The sequence below is a fragment of the Podarcis bocagei genome, assembly GCF_964188305.1.
Source record: "Podarcis bocagei genome assembly, chromosome: 15".
Taxonomy (NCBI): Eukaryota; Metazoa; Chordata; class Lepidosauria; order Squamata; family Lacertidae; genus Podarcis; species Podarcis bocagei.
In genome coordinates, this window is record NC_138141.1 from 11,415,875 (window position 1) to 11,442,107 (window position 26,233).

General features: G+C 45.0%; 1 protein-coding gene across 2 annotated transcripts; it reads left to right on the top strand.

Annotated features, from left to right (window-relative positions):
- POLD2 (DNA polymerase delta 2, accessory subunit) lies at window positions 1–26,229 on the top strand. 2 transcript variants are annotated; one of them, XM_081171743.1, is made up of 11 exons: window positions 1–94; window positions 4,052–4,316; window positions 10,448–10,569; window positions 15,109–15,232; window positions 17,117–17,231; window positions 19,816–20,014; window positions 20,859–20,939; window positions 22,496–22,653; window positions 24,017–24,144; window positions 24,828–24,929; window positions 25,872–26,229. In XM_081171743.1, exons 2-11 carry the CDS (start codon window positions 4,097–4,099, stop codon window positions 26,042–26,044), a joined length of 1,422 nt encoding a protein of 473 aa, XP_081027869.1. In that variant the 5' UTR covers window positions 1–94; window positions 4,052–4,096; the 3' UTR covers window positions 26,045–26,229. The 2 variants fall into 2 exon arrangements, with proteins under 2 accessions (XP_081027869.1, XP_081027870.1); XM_081171744.1 differs by lacking the exon at window positions 1–94 and adding an exon at window positions 247–351.
- Window positions 26,230–26,233: the final 4 nt, after the last annotated feature.

Genomic DNA, 26,233 nt, shown 5'->3' on the forward strand with positions numbered 1-26,233 from the left:
TTCCCGGGGTTCCCCCCACCAATCCCTGTGGAGGCGGGAGATGCCTTCGCCGCTCGCCCGGTGCAGCGCCGGCCGGACTCTCGCGTTGGCAGAGGTGACTCCCGTTTTCCCCCCGAGGGAAGAGGAGGGCTTGGCTTCGCGGGGCGGGCGGGCGGGGAGACGGACTAGGGGTGGCCGGGAGGGTCGCCTCAGAGCGGCAGCTGGTCGCCCCGGCGGCTTGAGCGGCTGCCCCTGCTGGGCACGAACGGGCAGGAATCCCGCCGGGGAAGCCTTGTGGTAACCGGGCAAAGGCGGGCAGGATGCTGCCTGTCGTGTGTGTCGCGTGTGCGTGTGGCTGCAGGGACTTTGCAGGTGGAGGTTTCATATATATATATATAGAGAGAGAGAGGTTCACACACACATGTATATATTTATATAAGTTTCTCACATATGTATATATTTATATAAGTTTCACGCACATATGTATATATATGTTTCACACACACACGTATATATTTATGCAAGTTTCACGCACATATGTGTGTGTGTGTGTGTGTGTGTGTGTATATATATATATATATATATATATATGCTTTCGTAGATTATATATATAATTTTCACACACATATGTATATATGTTTCACACACATGTATATATTTATATAAGTTTCACACACACACAAACATATGTATATATTTATATAAGTTTCACACACACATGTATATATATAAGTTTCACACACACACATATATTTTTATAAGTTTCACACACATGTATATATGTTACACACACACACGTATATATATGTTACACGCACACATGTATATATATGAGTTTCACACACACACACACACATTTATATAAGTTACACACACACACACACACACACACGTGTATATATATGAGAAACTTTTATGTTCATACTAGAGAAAGGCTTTCCCTTGTGAAGTCCCGGCCTGTGTTGTGCGCAGTTTATTTTTATTACTTATTTATGATTTCCAATTTTATACATTTCAATAATAATAATAATAATAATAATAATAATAATAATAATAATAATAATAATAATAATAATTTACTTATACCCCGCCCATCTGGCTGGGTTTCCCCAGCCACTCTGGGCGGCTTCCAACAGAATATTAAAATACAATAGTCTATTAAACATTAAAAGCTTCGCTAAACATGGCTGCTTTCAGATGACTTCTAAAAGTCTGGTAGTTCTTCTCTTTGACATCTGATGGGAGGGCGTTCCACAGGGCAGGCACCACTACTGAGAAGGCCCTCTGCCTGGTTCCCTGTAACTTGGCTTCTTGCAAGGAGGGAACCACCAGAAGGCCCTCAGCTCTGGACCTCAGTGTCCGGGTAGAATGATGGGGGTGGAGATGCTCCTTCATTTTACCATCATTTTACCATTTCAAAACTCATCTTCCTTCCCCCTCTCTTTCTGCGGTTCCTTAAATTTAGCACAGTATTAAATTCATTACAATAACCCAGGCCTGTGTTGTGCACAGTTTCATTTATTAATTTATGAATGAATGATTTTCATTTCTAGACATTTCAGTCATTTTAACATTTTAAAACTCGGCTTCCTTCCCCCTCTTTCTGCAGTTTCTTAAGTTTATTACAATATTAAATTCATTACAATACACCTGACCTGTGTGGTGCTCGGTTTCTTTCTTTCTTTCTTTCTTTCTTTCTTTCTTTCTTTCTTTCTTGGTGATTTTCAGTTTTATACATTTCAGTAATTTTACAATAATTTTAACATTTTGAAACTCTGCTTCCTGCCTGCTCTCTTTCTGTGGTTCCTGAACTTTTTATATCTTTTTTTCTGCATATCCAAATGAACTTAATTTTCTCATATAGTCATATACTTAAACTGCAGGTTGTTACAATGATCATGCCAATGTTCTTATCTGTTTATAATTTATCTGTAAAACATTTCCATTCTTTTATAAAAAGCTTATCTTGTTTTCTTATTTTTCTGGTAAGCTTCGCCATTTCTGTATATTCCATATGTTTTTGTACGAACCATAAGGGCAGTGGCAACTAAAAACGATCTAAACTCTTATCTACATGCGCCCCATTATATTTTAAACTTAGAGTGGCCTATGAACATACACCTTATTTTAAAGAATTGACTTTTGTACAACTTCAGAAAGCTTTTACAGAGTTACGATTAAATACAATAAACTCTGCTTATAGAGATGGGAGACACAGAGGCATACCAACAAATGAACGTGTTTCCATTAGGGGATGAAGTAGAGGACCTTATGCATTATATCTTGCGCTGCCCCTTATATAATGAAGCAAGAGAACGATTTTAACACCTATAATGACAAGGTCCCCTGGCCAGAACCCCTCTGACATGATTTTATATCTCCTCGCAGACACAGATAAGTATGTGACCTGGTGTGTAGCACTCTTTGCAACTGCTGCTAGGAAAATTAGAGCAAATTATATAGCCAAGGTAGCCACCAACTCTAAAGGAGATTAATTTATTTAACCCTATCTACATCAAGCTATATTCTATCTTTATCACCAAACTCCGAATATAATTGCACATTAAGTAACATTATTTTTTAATATATTAGTGGCCCCGTGATAATTTTAGCCTATAAATTTTATTGTTTAATGTCTTAACCTGTATATTAAGGTACTTTTATAGCTCTGTTTCGTGTAGGTAATGTCTTGATAATATAAATGTTTTAAGTTTTTTGTATCAAGCCAGTATATTTTCTTTTAATTGTTGAATGATTTTGTGCACATTGCGGCATCCTTTGGCTATGTGCAATAAAACTGACTGACATATGTTTTTGTATCCACTCTCCTTTTAGCAGTCTTTTCTTGAAAGTGACCCACATTGTGAATTTAGGAGATTCGTGCCGTATCATATTATGGCTGTGTTCACACCATACATTTAAAGCACTTGACTTCCCCCCTATGAATCCCGGGAACTGCAGTTTGTTGAGGGTGCTGGGAATTGTTTCTCTGTGAGGTGTAAACTATTATGGTTCCTAGGATTCTTTGTAGGAAGCTATGTGCTTTACATGTATGGTGTGCACCCAGCCTGTGGGTTTTTAAAAATATATTTTAAATTAATTTTCACATTTAAACATTATCATCATATAAACCGTAACAAACAAATACAATTAAAATAAAAATAGAAAATAGAAAGTAAAACATTTTCACACCATATTAAATCCATATTTTGGGATTACTCAGATCCCTTGACTTCCCTCCATTTCCTCCCCTGGTTCTTTTATAGTATCTTATATTATACATGTCTATAACTTATTTATCCTTAAATTTTCCCAATTTTAAACATTCTCCTTAATATTACAAGTGTTTTTAAAAACCTGCTATTGTATTAACTTCTTTACATTGCTTTTGTAACTATGCAATAAACATTTTCCATGCTTTTTTATATTTGCTGTCTTCTTGATTTCTTAGTCTTCCAGTTAATTTAGCCATATCAGCATATTCCATTAATTTAAGTTGCCAGTCTTCTTCAGTTGGGACTTGTTCTTCTTTCCAATGCTAGAGCTATCAATATCTTGGTGGCTGTTGTTGCATAAATAATTTTTTTTAAATATTCTTTCAGTATATCCATTCCAGTTATACCTGTTAAGAAAGCTTCTGGCTTTTTAACAAATGTTATTTTCAATTCATTATAAATCATTTCGCAAAAAACTTTTTTTAACCTTACATTGCCACCACATATGGTAAAACGTACCGTTTCCTTCTTTCACTTCCAGCACTTAATATCTTTTGTCTTATGCATTTTTATAATTTAACTGGAGTTAGAGACCATCTGTACATCATTTTCATATAATTCTCCTTAAGAGCCGTACATGCTGTAAATTTTATATCATTTTTCCATAATCTTTCCAATCTGTCATCTGTATTATTATGTCCAGCCTGTGGGTTTTTTGTATTCTTCTTTTGTTTTTGTTTTCTTGCATTGGCTTTGCATTTCTGCATTTTGTACACTGCATGGATATATGATAATGTGGTATCATAATTATTGAATAAATAGTAACAATAAGTCATTGTTTCCCCTGTCTCCTGCAGAAGCATGCTGTGTAGACCACTAGGCCTGTAGCCCCTCCATAGACCATGTTCTCAGAGCAAGCTGCCCAATCGGCTCAGAGCCTCCTGACCTCACCATCTGCAGTGGCTTCTACCTTCGACCGCGTGCCTATCTCCACATACTCCAACTGCTCCCAGAACTTCCAGCTCGGGGAGCGGACTTTCAATCGACAGTATGCCCACATCTATGCCACACGCCTCATTCAGATGAGACCGTTGTTGGTTGAAAGAATCCGAGGCAAATGGGGTAAGCTTGCCATCAAAACGATGTCCTCTGGTGGTGGTGACCCTTCCAAACAGATTTTTTCTTTTTTGCAGGGGGTGGACTGGTAAAGAATAGACCATGAGTAGGCAAACTAAGGCCTGGGATCCAGCCCAATCGCCTTCTAAATCTGGCCCACGGACGGTCTGGGAATCAGCGTATTTTTACATGAGTAGAATGTGCCCTTTTATTTATAATTCGATAGTCCGATTGCATGGAGCCCGGACAGCCCCGTGGTTTTCTTTGGAGCTGAGGGCGATGAAACAATCGCTGAGATGGCTAGAGCGTCGGTGGCAGAAAACTCACTCCGAATCTGACCGGACACAGGTTAGAGCTCAACGTCGAGCCTACCAAGTGGCGATAGCGACGGCGAAGAAGACTTTCTTCACCGCCTCTATTGCATCTGCAGAAAATAGTAGCAGGAGACTCTTTCAGGTGGTTCGCAATTTAACGGAACCACCTTTACCACCGGGGCCTTGTAAAGACCCTAAGATCTCCTGCAACGATTTTGCAAAGTTTTTTTGCAGATAAAATCACTCATATTCGGAAGGAGCTAGACACCACCGTGGGAGCAGGGCTGGGGCGGGAGAGTGCTAGAGCTCTGTCTGGTCAAGTTGCATGGAATCAATTTCAATCCGTTACCCCCGAGGATGTGGACAGGCTGCTTGGACGCGTGAAACCAACCACCTGTCTCCTTGATCCTTGCCCATCCTGGCTAATAAAAGCAAGCCGGGAAGGGCTGGGCGATGGGCTCTGCGGGTGGTGAATGCTTCCCTCTGTGAGGGAACATTCCCAGATCCGCTGAAAGAGGCGGTCATTAAACCGCTTCTTAAAAAACCATCTTTAGACCCGGCCAGTATGGCCAACTATCGCCCAGTCTCAAATCTTCCATTCTTGGGCAAGGTGATTGAGCGTGTGGTTGCTGAACAACTCCAGGCACGCCTGGAGGATGCGGACCATTTGGATCCCTTCCAATCGGGATTCAGGCCTCATCATGGGACTGAAACTGCCTTGGTCGCACTGGTTGATGATCTCCGGCGAGCTAGGGACAAAGGTGAGAGTTGTTTCCTGGTTCTGCTGGATCTCTCAGCGGCCTTTGATACAATCGACCATAACATCCTTCTGGACCGTCTAGAGGGGTTGGGAGTTGGGGGCACTGTTATACAGTGGTTTCGCTCCTTCCTCCTGGGCCGTGTTCAGAAAGTGGTGGTGGGGGATGAGTGTTCAGACCCCTGGGCCCTCACTTGTGGGGTTCCTCAGGGTTCCGTCCTCTCCCCCATGCTTTTTAACATCTATATGAAGCCGCTGGGAGAGATCATCAGGGGGTTTGGACTGGGTGTCCATCAATATGCAGATGATACCCAGATCTACCTCTCTTTCAAATCAGAACCAGTGAAGGTGGTGAAGGTCCTGTGTGAGTGTCTGGAGGCGGTTGGAGGATGGATGGTGGCTAATGGATTGAAGTTGAATCCTGACAAGACAGAAGTATTGTTTTTGGGGGACAGGGGGCGGGCTGGTGTGGAGGACTCCCTGGTCCTGAATAGGGTAACTGTGCCCCTGAAGGACCAGGTGCGCAGCCTGGGAGTCATTTTGGACTCACAGCTGTCCATGGAGGCGCAGGTCAATTCTGTATCCAGGGCAGCTGTCTACCAACTCCATCTGGTACGCAGGCTGAGACCCTACCTGCCCGCGGACTGTCTTGCCAGAGTGGTGCATGCTCTAGTTATTTCCCGCTTGGACTACTGCAATGCGCTCTACGTGGGGCTACCTTTGAAGGTGACTCGGAAACTACAACTAATCCAGAATGCGGCAGCTAGACTGGTGACTGGGGGCGGCCGCCGAGACCACATAACACCGGCCTTGAAAGACCTACATTGGCTCCCAGTACGTTTCCGAGCACAATTCAAAGTGCTGGTGTTGACCTTTAAAGCCCTAAACGGCTTCGGCCCAGTATACCTGAAGGAGCGTCTCCACCCCCATCGTTCTGCCCAGACGCTGAGGTCCAACGCCGAGGGCCTTCTGGCGGTTCCCTCATTGCGAGAAGCAAAGCTACAGGGAACCAGGCAGAGGGCCTTTTCGGTAGTGGAACGCCCTCCCATCAGATGTCAAAATGATAAACAACTACCTGACATTCAGAAGACATCTTAAGGCAGCCCTGTTCAGGGAAGTTTTTAATCTGTGATATTTTACTGTATTTTTGGTATTATTATTATTATTATTATTATTATTATTATTATGCATCTCTGGGTTATTTGTGGGGCCTGCCTGGTGTTTTTACATGAGTAGAATGTGTGCTTTTATTTAAAATACATCTCTGAGTTATTTGTGGGGCATAGAAATTCGTTCATTATTTTTCCCCAAAATATAGTCCGGCCCCCCACAAGGTCTGAGGGACAGTGGACTGGCCCCCTGCTGAAAAAGTTTGCTGGCCCCTGGAATAGACTCTCGATACATTTAGAGTATGAATACATGCATTCACCACTAGCATCAGAGAAGAGTGCTGTCATTTATGGTTAGCTGATTATCGAGCCTACCTAGTGGCAGTGAAAGCAGCAAAGAAGGCATACTTTGCTGCCTCCATTGCATCCTCATTATGACATCCGGCAGAGCTTTTCTGAGTTTTATGCGGGGCCTTTTACAGGCTGGCCCAAAGGAGGTGATAGAACCAACAGTAGCTCGCTGTGACTTGTTTGCAAAGCATTTTGAGGATAAAATCACTTGCACCCACCAAGACCTTGACTCTGCTGTTATAGAAGATGAATCTCATGGGGTGTCCAGAGCACAGTCCACTCCTGTTGTGTTGGATGAGTTTCAGTTGGTGAGGCTTGAGGATGTGGACACGGTGCTCAGATCAGTCAGGGTGGCCACTTGCACTCTAAACCCTTGCCCCTCTAGGCTGATAAAAACCAGCAGGGAGGGAACAGCTGGCTAAGCCAGGGAGGTGATCAGTGCCTCTTTACGAGAGGGGGTGGTCCCTGCCTGTTTGAAGGAGGCAGTGGTAAAACCACTCCTTAAGAAAACTTCCCAGGATTTGGAAAACCTAACTAACTCCGGGCCCCTATCTGGGCAGGAATGGCCTAATTACTGTTGTCTATGCTCTGGTAACCTCAAGGTTAGATTACTGCAATTTACCTCCATTAATTCCACTGCTTTTACATGCATCTTCATAACACGCCCACCATTTCCCTAAAAAAACCCCTCAAACCAGGATAACAATTGTGGATAACACTTTAAGGTTTCACACATTTCTCCCTCTCCTCTTCCAAATTGGTACAACAACACTAGGTATGTTTTTTACCTGTGTTAGGACTGATCAAAGTATCACAAAATTGCAGTATGCTTTCAAGTTCTCCGAAACTCCTCATCAAGCAAGATGTTTCACAAAGCAGGTGGTGAGTGGAATGAGGGATTTTTCTTTTTAAAGTACAACAATTAACCTGGCTGTTGTAGCCAGGAAGCAACTCCTTTCTGAATAAAAACATTTTGGAATAAGATTGTTAAGTGGTTTAAAGCTGCATACTTTCACGTACCTAAGCCATGACTCCGACCATGAACCTCATCTCTGAATTATTACTTTGTTCCTGTTGGGAGAAATGGCTTGCTCTCTAGCCAAGGGATTGCAATGTCTAGCACTCCAGCTATGTCGGAAAACGGCTGATATTGCCAAATCGTAGCGTGGAAAGATTTGCTAACGGTGTCCAAATGTGAGCTTCCATCAGGCAAGTTCAGTTCAAGAAGTGAGGTGTTTCAGATGCTTCACTTCGGTCCCTAAATAAATAAGGAAAGAACTGGCAATTTTTCTTAGTGAAAGGATTGTGGCCTTGACTATTTAAAAGCTAACTGTTACTCCCACTCCTGTAACAGGTTAAACTCTTTAGCCTGGTGAACTACCCAAAAGTCCCTGTACCTCATTCATGCAAGGAAACTAAACCCAGCCCTTGTTTTGGGGAAAACAGCTCAGGCTAAAGTCACGATAAATCTTTTAGTCTTTGAGGTGTCATAAGACGCTCTCTTTTTGTTCTGCTATAATACCCCAAGAATACAATCCTGTATAAGTTTAATGTGCACAGTGAGGCTTACTCCCAAGTAAGCGTGGATAGGATTGCAGCCTAAGACAACTGCACAGCTAGTAAGTTATGACCTATAAAGCCTTAGACAGCTCAGGACTGCAATACCTCAAGGACCTCCCCATATGAACTAGCCTGGACCCTGCAGTCATAATCTGAGGCTCTTTTTCATGTGCCTGCTCCTGAGAGGTCTGGAGGGCGGCAACACAAGAGCGGGCCATTTCTGTGGTGGCTCTCCATTTATGGAGTGGCCCCCCTGGGGAGGCTCGCCTGGTGCCTTCTTTACATACGTTTAGGCGCCAGGCAAAAACATTCCTCTTTTCCCAGACCTTTGGCTAATTAAACAAATCCATTTTAAAGTTTGTGGGTGGGGGTATTGTTTTTGTTTGTTCCTGTACAGTGGTACCTCGGGTTAAGAACTTAATTCTTTCTGGAGGTCCGTTCTTAACCTGAAACTGTTCTTAACCTGAGGTACCACTTTAGCTAATGGGGCCTCCCGCTGCCACCGCTAGATTTCTGTTCTCATCCTGAAGCAAAGTTCTTAACCTGAGGTACTATTTCTGGGTTAGCAGAATCTGTAACCTGAAGCGTATGTAACCCGAGGTACCACTGTAGTATGTATTTTTGTGTTTTTATATTGTAACTCACACCCCGTGATCCTGGGATAAAGAGTGGTATGGGAATATACCGTATTTTTCGCCCTATAGGACGCACCGGCCCATAGGACGCACCTAGATTTTTTTTGGGGGGGGGGAATAAAGGGGAAAAAATCCCCCCCAGGCACGGGGCTGGGGCGGGGGAAGTCCGAGCTTCCCCCACCCCAGCCCCCAGAACAGGCAGCTCTCCACAAGCCGTTGGAGGCCGGTGCGAAGTCGCTGCGCTAAGCCTGCTCTGGGAGCATGCGGGGCTGAGGGAGGGGGAAGCCTGAGCTTCCCCAGCCCCCAGAACGGGTCCCAGAGCGATCCCGAAGCTGCGCGCATCTTTGCCATCGCTCTGGGAGCTTGCGGGGCTGGGGGTAGGCTTCCCCCGTCCCCAGCCCCCAGAATGGGTCCCAGAACAGCCTCGCGATCGCTCTGGGAGCCCGAGCTTCCCCCAGCCCCCAGAATGGGTCCCACAACAATCCCAAAACTGCGTGCAGCTTTGGCATCGCTCTGGGAGCTTGTGGGGCAGGGGGCAGGGGAAGCCCGCCGCCAGCCTTCAAACCAGGTCGGGGGACAGCGGAATGGCGGCGTTCCGCCTCCCCGCTGTCCCCCGAGCTTGTGGGGCTGGCGGTGGGGCTCTCCAGGCTTCAGCGAAAGCCTGCATTCGCCCCATAGGACGCACACACATTTCCCCTTCATTTTTGGAGGGGAAAAAGTGCGTCCTATAGGGCGAAAAATGCGGTAATAATGTTGCTAGAATAATAATAATAATATCCCTTTGGAGAGAATGCAGAGGAAAAAAGGGTCATTTCAAGTTTTAGATAGGGTTTTAATGGAATTTTCACTGGCAGTCCACTAGAGTGCAGCATTTACTCTTGTTTCCATGAAATCTTGTAAATTTCAACAAGGGATGTTAAAGTTGGGGTTGCCTGGTCTGCATATGAAATGCGGTGCTGGTTCTGTTAGTACTTCTGGGTCGAACACCAAACTTGATCAGGGATATTTTGATCCAGATATTCCAAGGTCGGGAGAGATTCACGGAATGATCCTCCATGCAACTTTTACTCTCTCAGAAAGCAGGTGGGATCAACATGTACTTCTGTTCGTATTTGGTGAAACACTTCAGTTAGTAAGAATGCAATGTTTAGGCCAATTGCACATGGAGCCTTGGATCCAGCCCCCTGTTTCAAGAGTTTCTCAGTTTGCTACTACTGATGCGGGGAGGATGGAGAATCCTGATGGTAGCTTTCCACACAGCAGTGTTCACCTCCACTTATGGTGACTAGCAGAAAGAGAACCACATGCAACCCTAACATCCCATCCCCCACACCAGCTATCAAGTTAGGATTTGCACTCTTAGCTCCTGTAAAAAAAGCCACACGTCTAATCTGCCATTGCTCTCTTGAAGGGAACAACGTTACCGTGAAGAAACTCTGTGAGTTGCAGCTGGCAGAGAAATGCTGTGTGGTGGGGACGCTCTTCAAGTCTATGCAGCTTCAACCTTCCATCCTGCGGGAAATCAGCGAAGAGGTAACGGGAGGGTGAACTTGAGCTTTTAAGGCTGTATGTATGAGACCGTATAGAGTCACCCTATTACGGAGTCGAGCCGTTGGTCCATCTGACACAGCAAAGCCTGTTCAAATCAGTAGGCGAATCAGGAGGGAGGCGAGATGAATTGTCACCTAGTCGCCCCATAAACAAATCAGAGCAGATGTTCTGTATAGACCAGGCATATCTTAACCTCCATTTAAGCTTTGTGCAAGCAAATCAGGGAGAAGGCTCTGGAGGAGTCATTAATGTCTCCGCAGGCAGTACAAACCTGATCAGACTCTTTGTACTTTAAAATGACACTTGGAAATATATAAACATGGCATTATTTTCACTCTTGAAGCTTTGTCCCATCACAGCCTGCCATGGTCAATCATGGCTGCTTCCGTTTTTCTTTCAGCCTTTTACATCACTGACCATGAAACGAGAAATACTCCTTACAACTGCGTTATAGATTTGCTGTGGACAAGGAAGCAAAGGAATCTTCTTGAAGTGTTCCTTTAACTCAGGCTTCCTCAACCTCGGCCTTCCAGATGTTTTGGCCTACAACTCCCATGATCCCTAGCTAGCAGGACCAGTGGTCAGGGATGATGGGAAGTGTAGTCTCAAAAGATCTGGAGGACCAAGGTTAAGGAAGCCTGCTTTAACTGGATCTTTCGGCATGTGACACTTTCTGTATTTTAAATTATTCATTCCTCTGTTGGCACCGATCAAAATGTAAAGTTAAATTGTGCCTTGGACAGAAAGTCTTTGCTTCATAGCAATAACAAAGGAAATGTACCCAATGTGGGTTTTTTAAACTTGTACGTTGAAAAATATTTTTAAATCTGCAGCATCTTGGCAAGTTTTAAGCAGGTAAAGCTTTTCCATTTGTGAAGACCCAGGGGTAAGCCACTATAAAAAGGGGGTGTCATCCAGGCAGGAGTGTCCCCTAAAGCAGTAGTTCACTCTGGGACTGGAGGAGAGAATCTTGCAAGAAAAGAGGTACTAACCAGGACGTCTTAGGAACATAGGAAGCCGCCTTAAACCAAGGACTTCACACATCGCTCCTATTTTCTTCCTCTTGTTATATTCCATGTTTCCATTTTATCCTTACAACAGCCCTGTGAGGTAGATTAGACTGAGCTATGGGAAGGTCTGTAGCTCAGGGGTAGAGCATCTGCTCTGCATGCAGAAGGTCATAGGTTCGATCCCAGGCATCTCCAGGTAGGGAACGTCCACTGTCTGAAATCCTACAAAGCAGCTGCCAGTCGTCAGAGACCGTTCTGAGCTAAGGTAAAGGTAAAGGGGCCCCTGACCATTAGGTCCAGTCGCAGACGACTCTGGGGTTGCGGCGCTCATCTCGCTTTATTGACAGCTTCTGGGTCATGTGGCCAGCATGACTAAGCCGCTTCTGGCGAACCAGAGCAGCGCACGGAAACGCTGTTTACCTTCCCGCCGGAGTGGTACCTATTTATCTACTTGCACTTTGACATGCTTTCGAACTACTAGGTTGGCAGGAACAGGGACTGAGTAATGGGAGCTCACCCCGTTGTGGGGATTCGAACCGCCGACCTTCTGACCGTAGGAACCTACATTTCTTACGACTGCACCAAGGCTATCCTCAAAACAGTCCTGTGAGTTAGGTTAGGCTGAGAGACAGTGATTAGACTCCCAGGCCCTGGTCTAGCACTATAACCCGTACCGCAAACAGGCTTTCTTTTGCAGATGTGGCTCTCTTGACTTTGCTACCCTTTGGCCCTCATTGTCCCCTGTATACTATGGCTGGGAGAAGAACCCAGAGAGCTGCCATTACTCCACCTTACACAGCATATATAGTGACTGGCAGTGCCTCTCCAGGGTTTCAGGCAGGAGTCATTTCCCAGATCTACCAGCAGATGCCTGGGATTGAACCTGGGCTGTTCTGCATTCAGACCAGCTGCTCTGCCTCTGAGCTACAGCCTTCCCCCCAAAAAGTCCGCTTTGCGGCTTGCAGCTGTCAGTCTTGCTGAACCAGCATGCCTGGCTGGTCCCTGGGAAAACAATCCCCCATCTGGAAGCCTCCTTAATCCTGCTGGCAGCGTGGGTCAAGCCTTTAGCGAGAAGCGAGGTCCTAGCTAGCTTCGGAAGGACGGTTGTTGAGTAATAAGTTTTAACTCGCCCTGATAATGAACTCCATTCAAGCAGCACTTCATGATCGCAAACACATGCGCTGGAGCCGAACCACCAAAGCTTGGCTGGAGGAAGTTGCTGACCAGATGAGTAACATCACTTTTGGAGACGTTTCTAAAAGTCTTTTTTACTCGCCGCAGTCCGGGATGCCAGCGGCCGTTAGAGGGGAAACAGCTTATGAATTATTGTTTGCGCATTCTATTTCCCTTTTGGAAAATAAGTACTTCTTGTCATAGGATGACTTTCCCTGGATGGCATGCTCTCTTCGTTGTTGTTTAGTTTGTGTGAGTCATGCTGTAGTGTAATGCATTATTCCAGCCCGTCAGGTCCACATATTGTAAAAGCATTGAGTTAAAACTCTGAAGCCTGTGAGCACTTTCTGAAGTCCTTTCGCATGCTACTAGGACCAGTCTCTTCACCTCTGAACTTCTTCGATGATGCACAACTTAGCAGAGTATTTTTCCTAGGCAACGATCGAGACTGCTCAGTCAGGACAACGATCAGGAACAAAGCTGACGACTAGTAACTTGATTTTGTAGTTTATTATATACAGCAGTAAACTCAGAAGCTATATACAAGTTACTATATACAGACACAAACTTCATCACTCTCCAAGCACTCCAGAGTACTCCTAACTAGCCGAACAATGTCATAGGTCATGCTGCGTATATGAGAGACCTCAGCCAATCACCGAGCTGTTACTAGGTCCTCTTATTTCCAGGCAAATTTCTCCCGTGCTCTGTCTCCCTAGCCTGTAGTCAAAACACTAATTGCTCACTTGCCAAGCTGCGTGTAGACTATGAACTCCAACAGCTTTTACCAGAAATGGTTCCCTGCCACGTATGTGTCTATTTGGGAAGGATTTTCATGGGAAGGCACTGAAGGTTGGTGGTACATCACCGAAGGTTCCTCATTTGATTGCCAGCCTCTAAGGAAAGCTGGAAAAGACCCCTACCATCACTGCTGGTCAGTAGGGCTGGGTGATATATCAATATATCATCCAAAACCTGTTTGAAGTCCATATTGTGCTATCGGTTTCATAAGTTTTGACCTGGCAGTATATCGTGAATCATGATGTATGTGTGTGCTCTGCAGAAATCACAAGAAAGGAAAAGCTGTGAAGCCAGCCAGTTCTTCTCTCAGTTCCTGCAGCCTCTGTTAACTCTGTCTGCTCAACTCTCCCCTGCCTCATGCAGAGAGCAGCGAACCACAAGAACAGGCGCTGGCAAAATTCACAATATGGGAGAAGCTGGGAAGCAGCCAGTGCTTCTACATAGCTCTATCTTTATTTCAGACATTGTGATATATTGGTATATCGCGATGTTCAGCTGGTGATATATCACGATGTTGAAAACCAGATATCGCCCAGCCCCAACTGGTCAGTGTAGGCCGGGAGGTGACTTAACCCACAGCTCATGGGCCTGATTCTGTTCTCCAATTTTTTTATCTGGCCACCAAAGATCCTCATGATCTTTGCAGTGGCAGCAAACGTATTTAAAGAAGAAAAACCTCTGCCCAGCTCAGCACCATTATGGAGCTGCAAACTGCTGCTTTCTCAGTCATCAGGCTGATCATCTGATGATAAAGGCCCTGATCCTTGCCACTAATGAGCTTACTGCTGAACTGAGACTCTTGGAGCAAGGCCCAGCTTGCAGAATGCAGTTTCTGTAGCGTCTTACGCAGGGGGAGGTGGTCACAAAGGTCTCGGGGTTCAGGACCACGAAGGGCTTTAAATATAAGAAACTTGGGTGATGCTGGGGTTGCTGCAAAGCTATTTTTCTCCCAGAGGCTAGCTTTACATAGGAACATCGGAAGCTACCTTATACTGTTACACCAGTGCTCGATCTAGCTTAGTACTGATGACACTGGCACGGGTTTCAGGAGTAGTTTCCCCAGCCATATGTGGAGACAATGGGGTTTGAACCCAGAATCTTCTGCGTGCAAAGCCAGTGCTCTACTGCTGAACTTCGGCCCTGTATACCTGAAGGAACGTCTCCACCTCCATCATGCAGCCTGTAAACTGAGGTCCAGCTCTGAGGGCCTTCTGGTGGTTCCCTCATTGCGAGAAGCGAGGTTGCAGGGAACCAGGCAGAGGGCCTTCTCGGTAGTGGCGCCCGCCCTGTGGAACGCCATCCGGTGTCAAAGAGATAAGTTATACAACCTTTTGTAGACATCTAAAGTCAGCCCTGTATCGGGGGAGCTTTTAATGTGTGATGTCCTGTTGTGTTTTTGTATATTCTGTGAGAAGCTGCCCAGAGCGGCTGGGCCAAACCAGTTAGATGGGCCGGGTACAAAAAATTAATGATGAGCTATGGCTCCAGAACTGTGTAGCCTCTGCTGCTTCCTCACATCTGGGTGTTGCTTTCACAGCACAATCTGCCACCACAGCCTCCCCGCACCAAGTATATCCACCAATCAGACGAGCTGATCTTGGAAGACGAGTTGCAGCGAATTAAACTGGAGGGAGCAATTCAAACTGACAAGCTGGTGACAGGTAGGATGTTTTGGGGCAGGACAGTCATGGTAATGGGACCAGGGCATGATGTTCAAACCAACAAGCTACACAGCACCACATAGGAGTGCAGGATTCAGCACTAACCCCATGTCCTTCCCAATCTGTCTCATTGACTTATATGGCATTACTAGGGCCAGTAAGTGTTGCTGCTTGGGACAAAGGTCAAAATGATGCCCCGCCCTCATCCCATGAAGAGAATCTGACTTTATTGGCAGTTGAATCTTGCTGCAGCGCTGACCCCATTGTATGAAAAGAGCAGCCCATAGCTTTGGGGCAGTGTTAGAAACTGAGAACTGAAAGCTAGGAGCAACAATGGAATGTCTAGGCATGCTTTTTTTATAAAGCTGCTAATGAATGAACTGTAGCTAAAACATTATGTTCATTTTTCACATGGTCTGGTCCTTCCCTGCCTACCCCCCTAATATTCTTAAGAGGGTCTCTTCTCCAGTATTCAGAGAGTAGCTGGAAGTGGAGAGGTCCTCCTTTCCTTTCCCTCTTCAGTTTTAATCTGAAATCTTCGGCGCAGTACTGCACCCAGAGCTCAGAAACCGCTCGTGCTAATGAAATTCCCTGTTGCAAAATGCACTGAGGACAATGGGAGTTTCAAACACTGCTTTCAGGACACAGCTTAACAGACTCAAGGGGAACATAATAACCACAGAACTACAGGCATAATAACAGTATTTCTTAACGTTTTGGTTAACGTTTCTACTGGATTCGTACTGTATTTTGATGATATGGAACTGACATTTCGCTTGTGATGTAATTTGTGTGAGCTGCTTTTAGGCTTTGTAATATTAAGTGATATATGTTATTCAAAGGAATGAATGGTTAGGGGCTACTGCCCCCCTTTGTTAGTGCTGCTTTAGTCAGCTACCTCACTCTTACCTAATGGTAGAGCCGGTCATGGGAATTACGTGTTACGAGAGCGGCCCGGGCCACAGCCCCATTTTTCTCTGGTATGGCAAATGTAGTTGGGGTGTGGGAGACTTGCTGGGTAAATTGACAGGTAGACAAGGTCTCTGATTAACCCTTTTGTGCCCAGTTATTCTCTCCTGCCAGTTTCCTCCCCACAGCCCCAACCCTTTCAAAATAACCCCTCCCCCTAAATCTGGCTTGCGGGTTGGAGTGGACTTGGTAGGGTAAAGGCACACCTGCAGAGGAAATTGATGTGGAAAGCTTATTCACTTGATAATGCCAACCACCACATTCAGGTTGTGTCTGCAAATTCAGGTTTGAAGACAGGCGTTCCACTATAATAGGAAGCTCTGCCCTTGAGAGTTCTTCAAATTTTATAACGATTGGAAGGTGGAAAAGCAAGATCTGGGTCAACTAAAGGAGGCATTGGGCGAATAAAAGTAAAGTGGTATGGTTTGTGGCCAACAAGAGAACTGAAATTCAGGTGTCTTATTCAGGAAATCCCTTCCCATCCTATGTGCGTGTGAAACTGTAACAACAACAACAACAACAACAACTGCCAGCTTTCAACCATTTAATCAACGTTATTCTCTGAATCCTGGGAAGGGTGTGGGATTCTAACATAGTGAAGGAAAGGCTTCTTGGCCTCCTTATCTTTTTTTGAGATACCTTCCTATTGAAAGGAGCGGTAGCAAAAAGCTTCAGGAAAGAGCAAGCAAGCTTGTGCAACTATAGGTGAGCAGTTTTCTGTGGAAGGCATTTTTTTAAAAAACAATAACACTGTTTTTACACGGAAGACATGATGGGTTGAAGAGAGCAGAACAAGACCATGTTATTAAAGGCAATGTGTTTCCCGCACATCATGAACAATCAAGGTCTGTGCCTTGTTCAGGACAGGCTAGCGCTAAACTGTTGTAATTACGACTCTTTCTTCTGCTGGGCCAGGAACCATCCTTGCTGTCTACGGCTCGGAGACAGATGATGGCAGATTCCTTGTTGAGGATCACTGCTTTGCAGATATGCCCCCCCAGCTGCCCATGATGGGGCCCAGCACAGACAGGTGAGACCGCCCAGAAGATTGTCGTTGTTGGCATAAGAAGAGCGTCCAGCCATTCGGCAAGCTAAAACAGTTCCTCCCCACCAAGCCTATTCATACATACGTTTGTGTATGAGGCAGCTGCTTCTGCCCTCTGCACTTCAGTTTTGTCCCCACTGGAAATGGGTCCCTGGAAGGTTGACTATAATGGAACTATCCCTCAGTCTGGAAAAGATTACCTGCCCCTGACTTAAATCATGGAAGGTACAGGTGGAGCGCCAGTTCTTTTTCAGGTGTTCCAGTCCAGCTCTTAGGGCATTCTGTAAAGGGGAAGCTCTCGAAAAAATCTACATTTTCAGGGTGCAGAATTGATGAAGGAGCTTTATGATCAGTCTGCAGTTGGTATAAGGAAGTCAAAAGAGGTAAATGGGCAGTCATTTTTCTAAATGTATTTGGGGGTGAGCACAAGTAGGTATCTGCTGAATGTTGCTTGAACCTGTAAAACTTTTGGGACGGTTAGTTGTGCAGTGACAGAAGGTTAACATCTTGGGCTGGAGGAGACAAGGGTCTGTAGTTTTTAAGAAAAAGTTTTAAGACTATGCATCACTGCTTTCCGATGCTTTAGAACTGATTCTGCTCTCATTACGTCCTTTTGCTTCCATCTTTATTGCATTCTCTAAGTCTAAATTTGGATTTTTAATGTAACACAAGTGTTTCTTAATGCTTTAAATATGTTTTAGGACTCCTGTAAACCACTTCAGAGGCTTATGTTTTGGCTGGGAAGCGAGATATAAATAGCAATAATCAAATTAAAGTAATCAAAACCCACCCACCCAAAAATTATACATATAGGAAATTAATCCCATCCTGGATATTTGAGTTGCCGACGGGTGAATTTATGGCTGCATGATAAAGAAACCTTTTCTGCCCTTTCAATACCCAAGTCTGCCAGTTTATTTCCCAGCTCACTCTCAAGTCGATATCTACTGATGTTCCAAGCCCATTTATTTAGCCTGTTTGGTTAGGCAAGCTGCCTAATTTCTTTAGGCCTTGTTGCATTCCACATCAGAGTCTGCCTTTCAGGTCTGATTTGGACTACCATCAACCCTAAGCATTGGCACTAATGTGGTGCTAATGAGAGTTATAGTTCAGATCTTTCAGAGGGCACCATGTTGGTTATTCCCGGTTCAGCTGCTGCGTGAACCAGGCCCTTTAGTATAGTGGCGTCAGTAATTTTGAACATTGTCCTATTGAAATCAGGCTGGCGCCTACAACCCTGATATTTCGGCACACCCTGAAAACATAATTGTTTTGCCAACTGTTTATAATTTGATTTAGCGTTCGTCATTTGTTCTGCGTTTTAAAATCTTACCATTTTAAGATCTTAAGATCTTACAATTTTATGGTTTTATTTATTTCATAGTTTTATGTGTTTCACAAAAATGTATATACTGCTTGATTGTAAAGAAAAACGTTAAAGCAGTTTTGATGTTGTTATATCATCCACCTTGATATTTTTATGTGTTGGTGGCTTGTAAACATTCTAAAAAATAAATAAACCCTTGGCTTATGGAAATATCAGGAGGAGGAATTGCTCTGCTTTGTTAGGTTGTTGAGACTGTATGGTTTTCATTTGACTGTTTTCAATTTTCTTGTAATTTTTGAGGGCAAACAGATTTTTCTCTCTCCCCCGAGACTCCCCAGAAGCCAAACATGGGCCATTTGTGCCCTAGCATTATTCATTTGCATTTTATTTATACAACAATCTGTACCACGCTTTTTCCCTTTCAAAAAGAGCCTCGTACAGAGCCCAAACTAGCAATGTTTATGGAATGCCCTCCCGGGTGAGATGCATTTGTCTCCCTCATAATTTTTGATGTTTGCTGTCCTGGGCTCCTTTGGGAGGAAGGGTGGTATGTAAATCCAATATATAGAGAAAATGAGCACAATCAAAATAGTGTTTAAAAAGTAATGCCTTCAGTTGCTGTCAGGCAGCAGAGGAACCAGCCTCCATGGCAGGTTGTCAGGAACAGAAAAGTCCTTACCGTCTACTTTTTATTCAATATTCACAGAGAGAGGCTTGGAAATGAGCCTCTTGGAATAATGGCGTCTCTCCTCTCCTTCTCTCGCACTTCATCATTTGTCATCCCTTCTACGGGTGGCACTGAGGACCCTTTGCTTCTGAACTCTTTGCTCTCCTACTTTTAAGGCTCACCAGGTTCCCGGGAGATGGTGGGTCTGGAATGATTTCTAGTGATAACGTGTCAGCCAGCTGCTCAGGCTCTGCCCTCCTCCTCTCCCATTATCTCACAACTTCTCCTCTCATCTTCCCCTGAGCTGTGATCTCCCTCAAACCCCTGTTGTAATTCTGAACTGTCTTCTTCTTCTCTGGAAGGGTCAGGCTGGGAAGGAGGTCTCCACCATTCCTCCTCTGCCCAGTGCCTGACAGTTGCCTATGGAACACAGTTAGATGGAGGAAGCTAACCTAACCTCTCAGCCATGCTGGTTCCTCCGCTGCCTGCCTCTGAAGCCTGCAGCTCAAAGCACCCATTCAGTGGTATGACTTGCACCTCAATCACTCAGCTGTTGGTTCTTCTTGTGCCTCCAGGTTTGTCTTGCTGGTGTCTGGCCTCGGCCTCGGCGGCAAGAGTGGAGAGAGTCTTCTGGGCACGCAGCTCCTGGTGGACATGGTGACGGGGCAGCTGGGAGCCGAGGGAGAGCAGTGCAGCGCATCTCTCATCTCCCGTGTCGTTCTGGCAGGCAATTTGCTCAGCCAGAATACCCAGAGCAGAGACGCCATGAACAAGGTGAAGACCTAGGATGCATTCTGCACGGGCCTATTTTATACCCTGCCTTTCTTCCTCTGTGGAACCTGAGCATTCCCAGGCGGTCTCCCATCCAGGCACTGACCAGACCGAGACCAGCTTAGCTTTAGCAAAGTAGCTATTCCAGTGCCTTCAGGCCACGCCCTGAGCCCATCGGTAGTGTTGCTAGGATGCAGTTGACTCAGTGCTTCCAAGCTAAGGTCTCATGATGCATTTCTTGTGGCAGGAAACTGATAGCCAGATAAATACGTAGATCCAACTCACAAGGTTGTGCTAGCGTAGTAATCAATTCAATTCATTGTATATATAGCCAAAGACCTTCACAACAGAGGGCAAATCAAGGCATTTCTCTAAAATCACACAACGTAAGTCTATAAAAGTCTACAGCATGTCAATTTAAAATTACAATACATTAATGTAACGGGAGAAAGTTTATTAGCTGCCACAGCAAATTTGGTTACCAGATGTGTAATTTGTAGATATTTATTGGCTAAGAGTTCAACTATCAACTGTTTTCTGCCAGTGTAAGGATTTCTGCTTGCACAACCTAACTTCCGCTGTCTCGTCCCCCCCAAATGCCCCCAAAATCTGTGTTTGGGGTTCCCCAACTCTTCTTTATTTTTTATGTTGTGAACCACCTTGAGATCTGTGGATGAAGGGTGGTATACAGATTTAGTAACTAAGTTAAATAAATAAACATTTTACCTTTCCTTCATAAACTAAGGGTAGCCATCAATGGCTCAGTTATCCCACTAGATTTCCTCATCCCATTAAAGCTTTCATTCTCTCTCTTCTTTGGCTGACCTTCCTGCATGATCTCATTCAGGCAAAGTACCTGACCAAGAAGACTCAGGCTGCCAGCGTGGAAGCTGTGAAACTGCTGGATGAAATCCTGCTGCAGTTGAGTGTGAGTGCTATTTTCAGAAGTGAGGTGGTGGTCAGGATCTCTCTCAGTATAGGGGGAAGCCCACGTTCATGCCTGGCTAGCGATTTCTCGGTCAAGGAAGGAAAATAATTCGAGCTTCTTGCAAGTTGCTGCTAAGGTTTTAATATTAGGCAAATCGATATTAAATACTTTCAAGGTTTGGGTGTGTGTGTGTGTGTGTGTGTGTGTGTATATATATATATCTGTGCTGCTTTCTAGCCTCGTATAGGGTTCCTAAAGTGGCTCACAGTGCTTGCAAAACAGTAACGAGAAATCAGTTTGCAAGAAATACCTTATTAAAAATAGTAGTATCGTAAACGTTAGGGGATCAGAAGGACATCTAATCAAAGCAGGTTTAATGATCTTTCTGAAGCATGGATGGGGGACATTTGACTCTCCAGATATTGTCAGACTCCAACTTCCATGAGACCCAACTAGCATAGTTGATTGTCAGGAAGGGATTGTGTGAGTTGTAGCCCAGCAGCATTTGAGGTGCAGACACAGGGTCCCTCTCCCTGTTCTAAAGACAAGACAGGAAGTGGCTGAATGAGCCTCTCGAGGGTCCTAATTACTTGCCAAGCATTCATCACATAGCAGTAGGAATCCAAGGAGAGCTTCCTGGGGAGATCTTAACAGGTGGGCAGAAACTTGCAGGAGCACAGGTGGTCCTTTAGGTACCCAGGATCCAAACCATAGTGGTCAGGGATGGGGATGTTGCAGGCTCCTCTAGGAGTTGTTGGGCTACAACTCCCGGAGCTGATAAGAATTCCACAATAGTTGGAGAGTTGCAGGTCCCCAAGCCTTGCTGTAAGGCAGGTCATCATATTATCCCCCACGCTGCAAATGGGTGGACAGAGGTTGAAAGAAATTGGTCAGTCTATGGGCAGTGACCACCATTGGCCATGACAGTTGGGACTGATGGACATTGGAGTCCCAACGAGGTTGGAAGGGCCACGGGAGCCCCATCCCCAGTAACAGGGCATTAAAGGAAAGAGCACTTCAAAACGGGCTTGGAAACACAAGCCAATGCATGTTAACACTGTGACATGCTCCAAATAATGGACCCTTGTGAACAGCCACGGCATCTGAACCAGCTGCAGTTTCCAAGCCACCTTCAAAATCAGTCCTGCATGTAAAACACAGTGCAGTAATCTGGATTTAGTGACCAGGCTACAGGGCGTAGAGCTGTAGGATTGTCATGCTGAGTGTTCCCTCTGAGCACATGCTGAGCCCAGGAATTTGTTTTCAGTATCAGAACTGAGCTCACGGTCCTGCTGCACGGAAGTCCACTCCTGGTTTTCACCGTAAGCTCCCTTCACCTCAGCAGCTTAATTTCCAATGGGGGGGGGAGCTTTTTGTTGTTGGCTGTTGTTAAACAATTGGGATTCATCATAAATGCTGGTCTACTGCAATTCAGAAATGTACTTGTAGATCCCAGTCTACCCACTCCTCTCAGAGCCTAGGTTCTTTCCTTGTTGCCTCTGCCCAGCAAGGGAGCTCTTCCTGGGTCTGACTGCCTGCCCACTTTGCCCTTACAGATGTCTGTACCTGTAGATGTGATGCCTGGTGAATTTGATCCCACCAACTACACGCTGCCTCAACAGCCGCTGCATCGTTGCATGTTTCCCCTCTCGAGCGCCTACTCCACGCTGCAGCTGGTGACCAACCCCTACCAGGCCAATATTGATGGCGTCAGGTAATGGCAGTTTTCCTAACTCTTAAGGGAAGCAGCGCTGCTGCTAATCAGCATTGTTCTACGGGTGCTTTCAGGTGTTCAGAGCACTTCCATGTGTATTGAGCCAGCGTGATCTAGGGGTCTTCTGAGTAAGGTGAAATAAGGACTGCCATTAACTTGGGAAAGGAGACTGGCGCTGTGAAGTAACTTATAGGCTGGGGAAAGTGGGCTCCAATCTTGCACTCTGCTTCCTGTGAAGCTAGTAGTAATAATAATAATAATAATAATAATAATAATAATAATAATAATAATAATTTATTGTTTATACCCCACCCATCTGGCTGGGTTTCTCCAGTCACTCTGGGCGGCTTCCAACAGAATATTAAAATACAATAACCTATTAAACATTAAAAGCTGCCCTAAACAGGGCTGCCTTAAGATGTCTTCTAAAAGTCTGGTAGTTGTTTTTCTCTTTGACATCTGGTGAGAGGGTGTTCCATAGGGTGGGTGCCACTACCGAGAAGGCCCTCTACCTGATTCCCTGTAACTTGGCTTCTCACAGTGAGGGAACTGCCAGAAGGCCCTCGGCGCTGGACCTCAGTGTCCGGCAGAACGATGGGGGGGGGGAGACGCTCCTTCAGGTATACTAGACCGAGGCCGTTTAGGTGTAGTGGTTAAGAGCGGTAGTCTCGTAATCTGGGAAACCAGGTTCGTTTCTCCGCTCCTCCACATGCAGCTGCTGGGTGACCTTGGGCTAGTCACACTTTTCTGAAGTCTCTCAGCCCCACTCACCTCACAGAGTGTTTGTTGTGAGGGAGGAAGGGAAAGGAGAATGTTAGCCGCTTTGAGACTCCTTAAAGGGAGTGAAAGGCTAGATATCAAATCCAAACTCTTCTTCTTCTTTAAAGGTCAGCACCAGCACTTTGAATTGTGCTCAGAAACGTACTGGTGTCCGGCCAGTTGCTGCCACTCAGCCTACCTCATAGGGTTGTTTTGCAGATAAGGAGAGCAGGGGAATTTGGGAACTCATATATGCCACCCTGATTCCTTGAAGAAAGTGTATTAACAGACTCTTTGGTATTCTAGGGTTTGATTTCTTCATTCAGCTGTAAACAGTTACAGATAGGTAGCCGTGTTGGTCTGCCATAGTCAAAATAAAAAAATTCCTTCCAGTAGCACCTTAAAGACCAGCTAAGTTAGTTCTTGGTATGAGCTTTCGTGTGCATGCACACTTCTTCAGATACACTACTTCAGTGTATCTGAAGAAGTGTGCATGCACACGAAAGCTCATACCAAGAACTAACTTAGTTGGTCTTTAAGGTGCTACTGGAAGGAATTTTTTTATTTCAGCTGTAAACAGTTCCACTTCCCTCCTCAATTTTAGGTTTTTAGGGACTTCGGGCCAGAACATCAGTGACATCTTCAAGTATAGCAGCATGTCTGACTATCTAGAAATCCTGGAGTGGACCTTACGGATTGGACATCTCAGCCCCACAGCCCCAGACACACTTGGTAACTTCATCAAGGGAATCTCATGTTGTGTGGTGATCCATCCGACTCTATTTTTTTATGGGGGGGGGAGACCAATTTTATTTTAGTCGGCTATATATGAATAATTTCTGTTACAATTTTATATTGATTGTTTTTTAATGATTTCGTTGTTTTCTTGATCTGGGGGGGTTGCCCCAAATTTTTATTAATTTTCCAAATTATTAGAAATCGAACCAAATTACTTTGATACAATTTCTTAAAATCAGGTTTCCCGCTCCTTTTGCAAAACATGTTGATCTTGATCTGTGTTTTTAATATGTATGTGGTTATAGTTCATAGACATGAGCTGCTTTGGGTGTTCTGTGAGCAGAAGAGTATATGTATAGGAATGAAACACCTATATATGAATGATAAAGAATTTATTAGTTGGCTTCTCTCTCTCCAGTTTTGGATACATGGTAGAAATCTAGCCTTTTAAAAAACGGGCGAGGAAGAAGACAGTGGTCTTCTGCTAGCGGCAGTTATCTTTAACGTGTTTGCTTCTTTCCCCAAAACACATGATTTTGGGTTGTGTATATTGATGGTCAGGTCCTACCAGCCACCAAAAATCTTGGGTCCTCCCAGATTTTTCGGTTTCCTATGTCTTTTACTTCTGTCTGCTGATGGGCCATTCCTTTAAAGGCACCTGTTTACTTGTTTTTCAGGCTGTTACCCATTTTACAAGACTGACCCCTTCATCTTCACTGACTGCCCTCATGTCTATTTCTGTGGGAATGCACCGTCCTTCAAATCCAAGGTTGCTGAAGGTAAGGCAGTAAAAACCTGGCTCCCAAGAAAGGTCCAGACCTTTAGTCTGTATCCTTTCTGACTTGAGACCTATTCAAAGCTCCTTCATTCGTAGCGAGTTCTGCAATAATGTTGATGTGTTTTGACATCAGAGTTTTGGTCCTTGTTCACTCTTGTTCAACTTAAGACTAAAGAAATGTCTTCTGGGATTATAGGATCAGCCTGAGACGTTGTGTTTTTTTGTTTTGTTTTTTTACCAGGCACAAAGTGCTGTTGTAATACAAATTGAGTTCTGCTGGAAAATTTGCCTAGGCAAAAAAGGCTGCTCGTAGCCACTCTTATGTATTGGATCTCATCCAACTATAGCACTGGGCAGGTTTACCCACAACTGGTGTACAGGCCCAGTAGCTTTTTGGAGAGCATTGAGATGTGGATGGGATGCTTGTTTCTGTTTAATACCTTCATGTTGAAGTAATAATTCTATTGAATTTCTATCCACTTTACAGAGCCAGTACTTAGGGTGACATTCAGAGTAGTACTTCTGTTCGTACAAGGGCTTCCGGCGGAGCAAGTGGAACTTCCTCTCCTCTTCCCATGTCGCCCCTAAATCTGTTCTGGGGCAGATTTGGGGAGGGCACAGGGGTGTGCAAGAATGCGGGGAGGGGCTGTTCCCTTGCACAGCCAGATGCCCTTAAGTTAATAGAACTACTTTGTTGGATATCACTGCTGTTGTATATAAGGAAGCTTGCTTGTTCGTTCTGCTCAGTATTGTCCATTCTGACTTCCAGCAGCTTTCCAGGATCTCAAGCAAAGTTCTTTATTTCCTGTCCCTTGCAGCTTCATCCTTCCTAACTGTAGATGCCAGGGAACGAACCTGTTACCTTATGCATGAGCAATGGACCACAATACCAGGCCCTTCTGATTCATTTCATTAATTTAGTTTTCCTTTCCTGCCTTGCCAGGTGCTAACGGTCAGAAGGTCTTGCTGGTGACCCTTCCTGATTTTGCCACCACACAGACTGCTTGCTTGATCAATCTACGTGACCTCACCTGCCAACCAGTCAGTTTCTCTGCCTTTGGTGCCAATGAAGAGGAGGAGGAGGAGGACGAGACAGTAATAGAGACTGGACACTGAGAGACATGTCTGATATCTTACTTCTTCCCTGGAGCTTGGAGCTGTTGTTGCCCCCCCCTCAATGAAATTTCCTGGATATTTGAACCTATGGTTCGTACAGAGGAATACAGTGAAAGATATCATCCATTTACTTGCTTGTGAATTCCCTGCAGTTTTTTCATACACAAATAAATGCAGAACTCGAAGTGC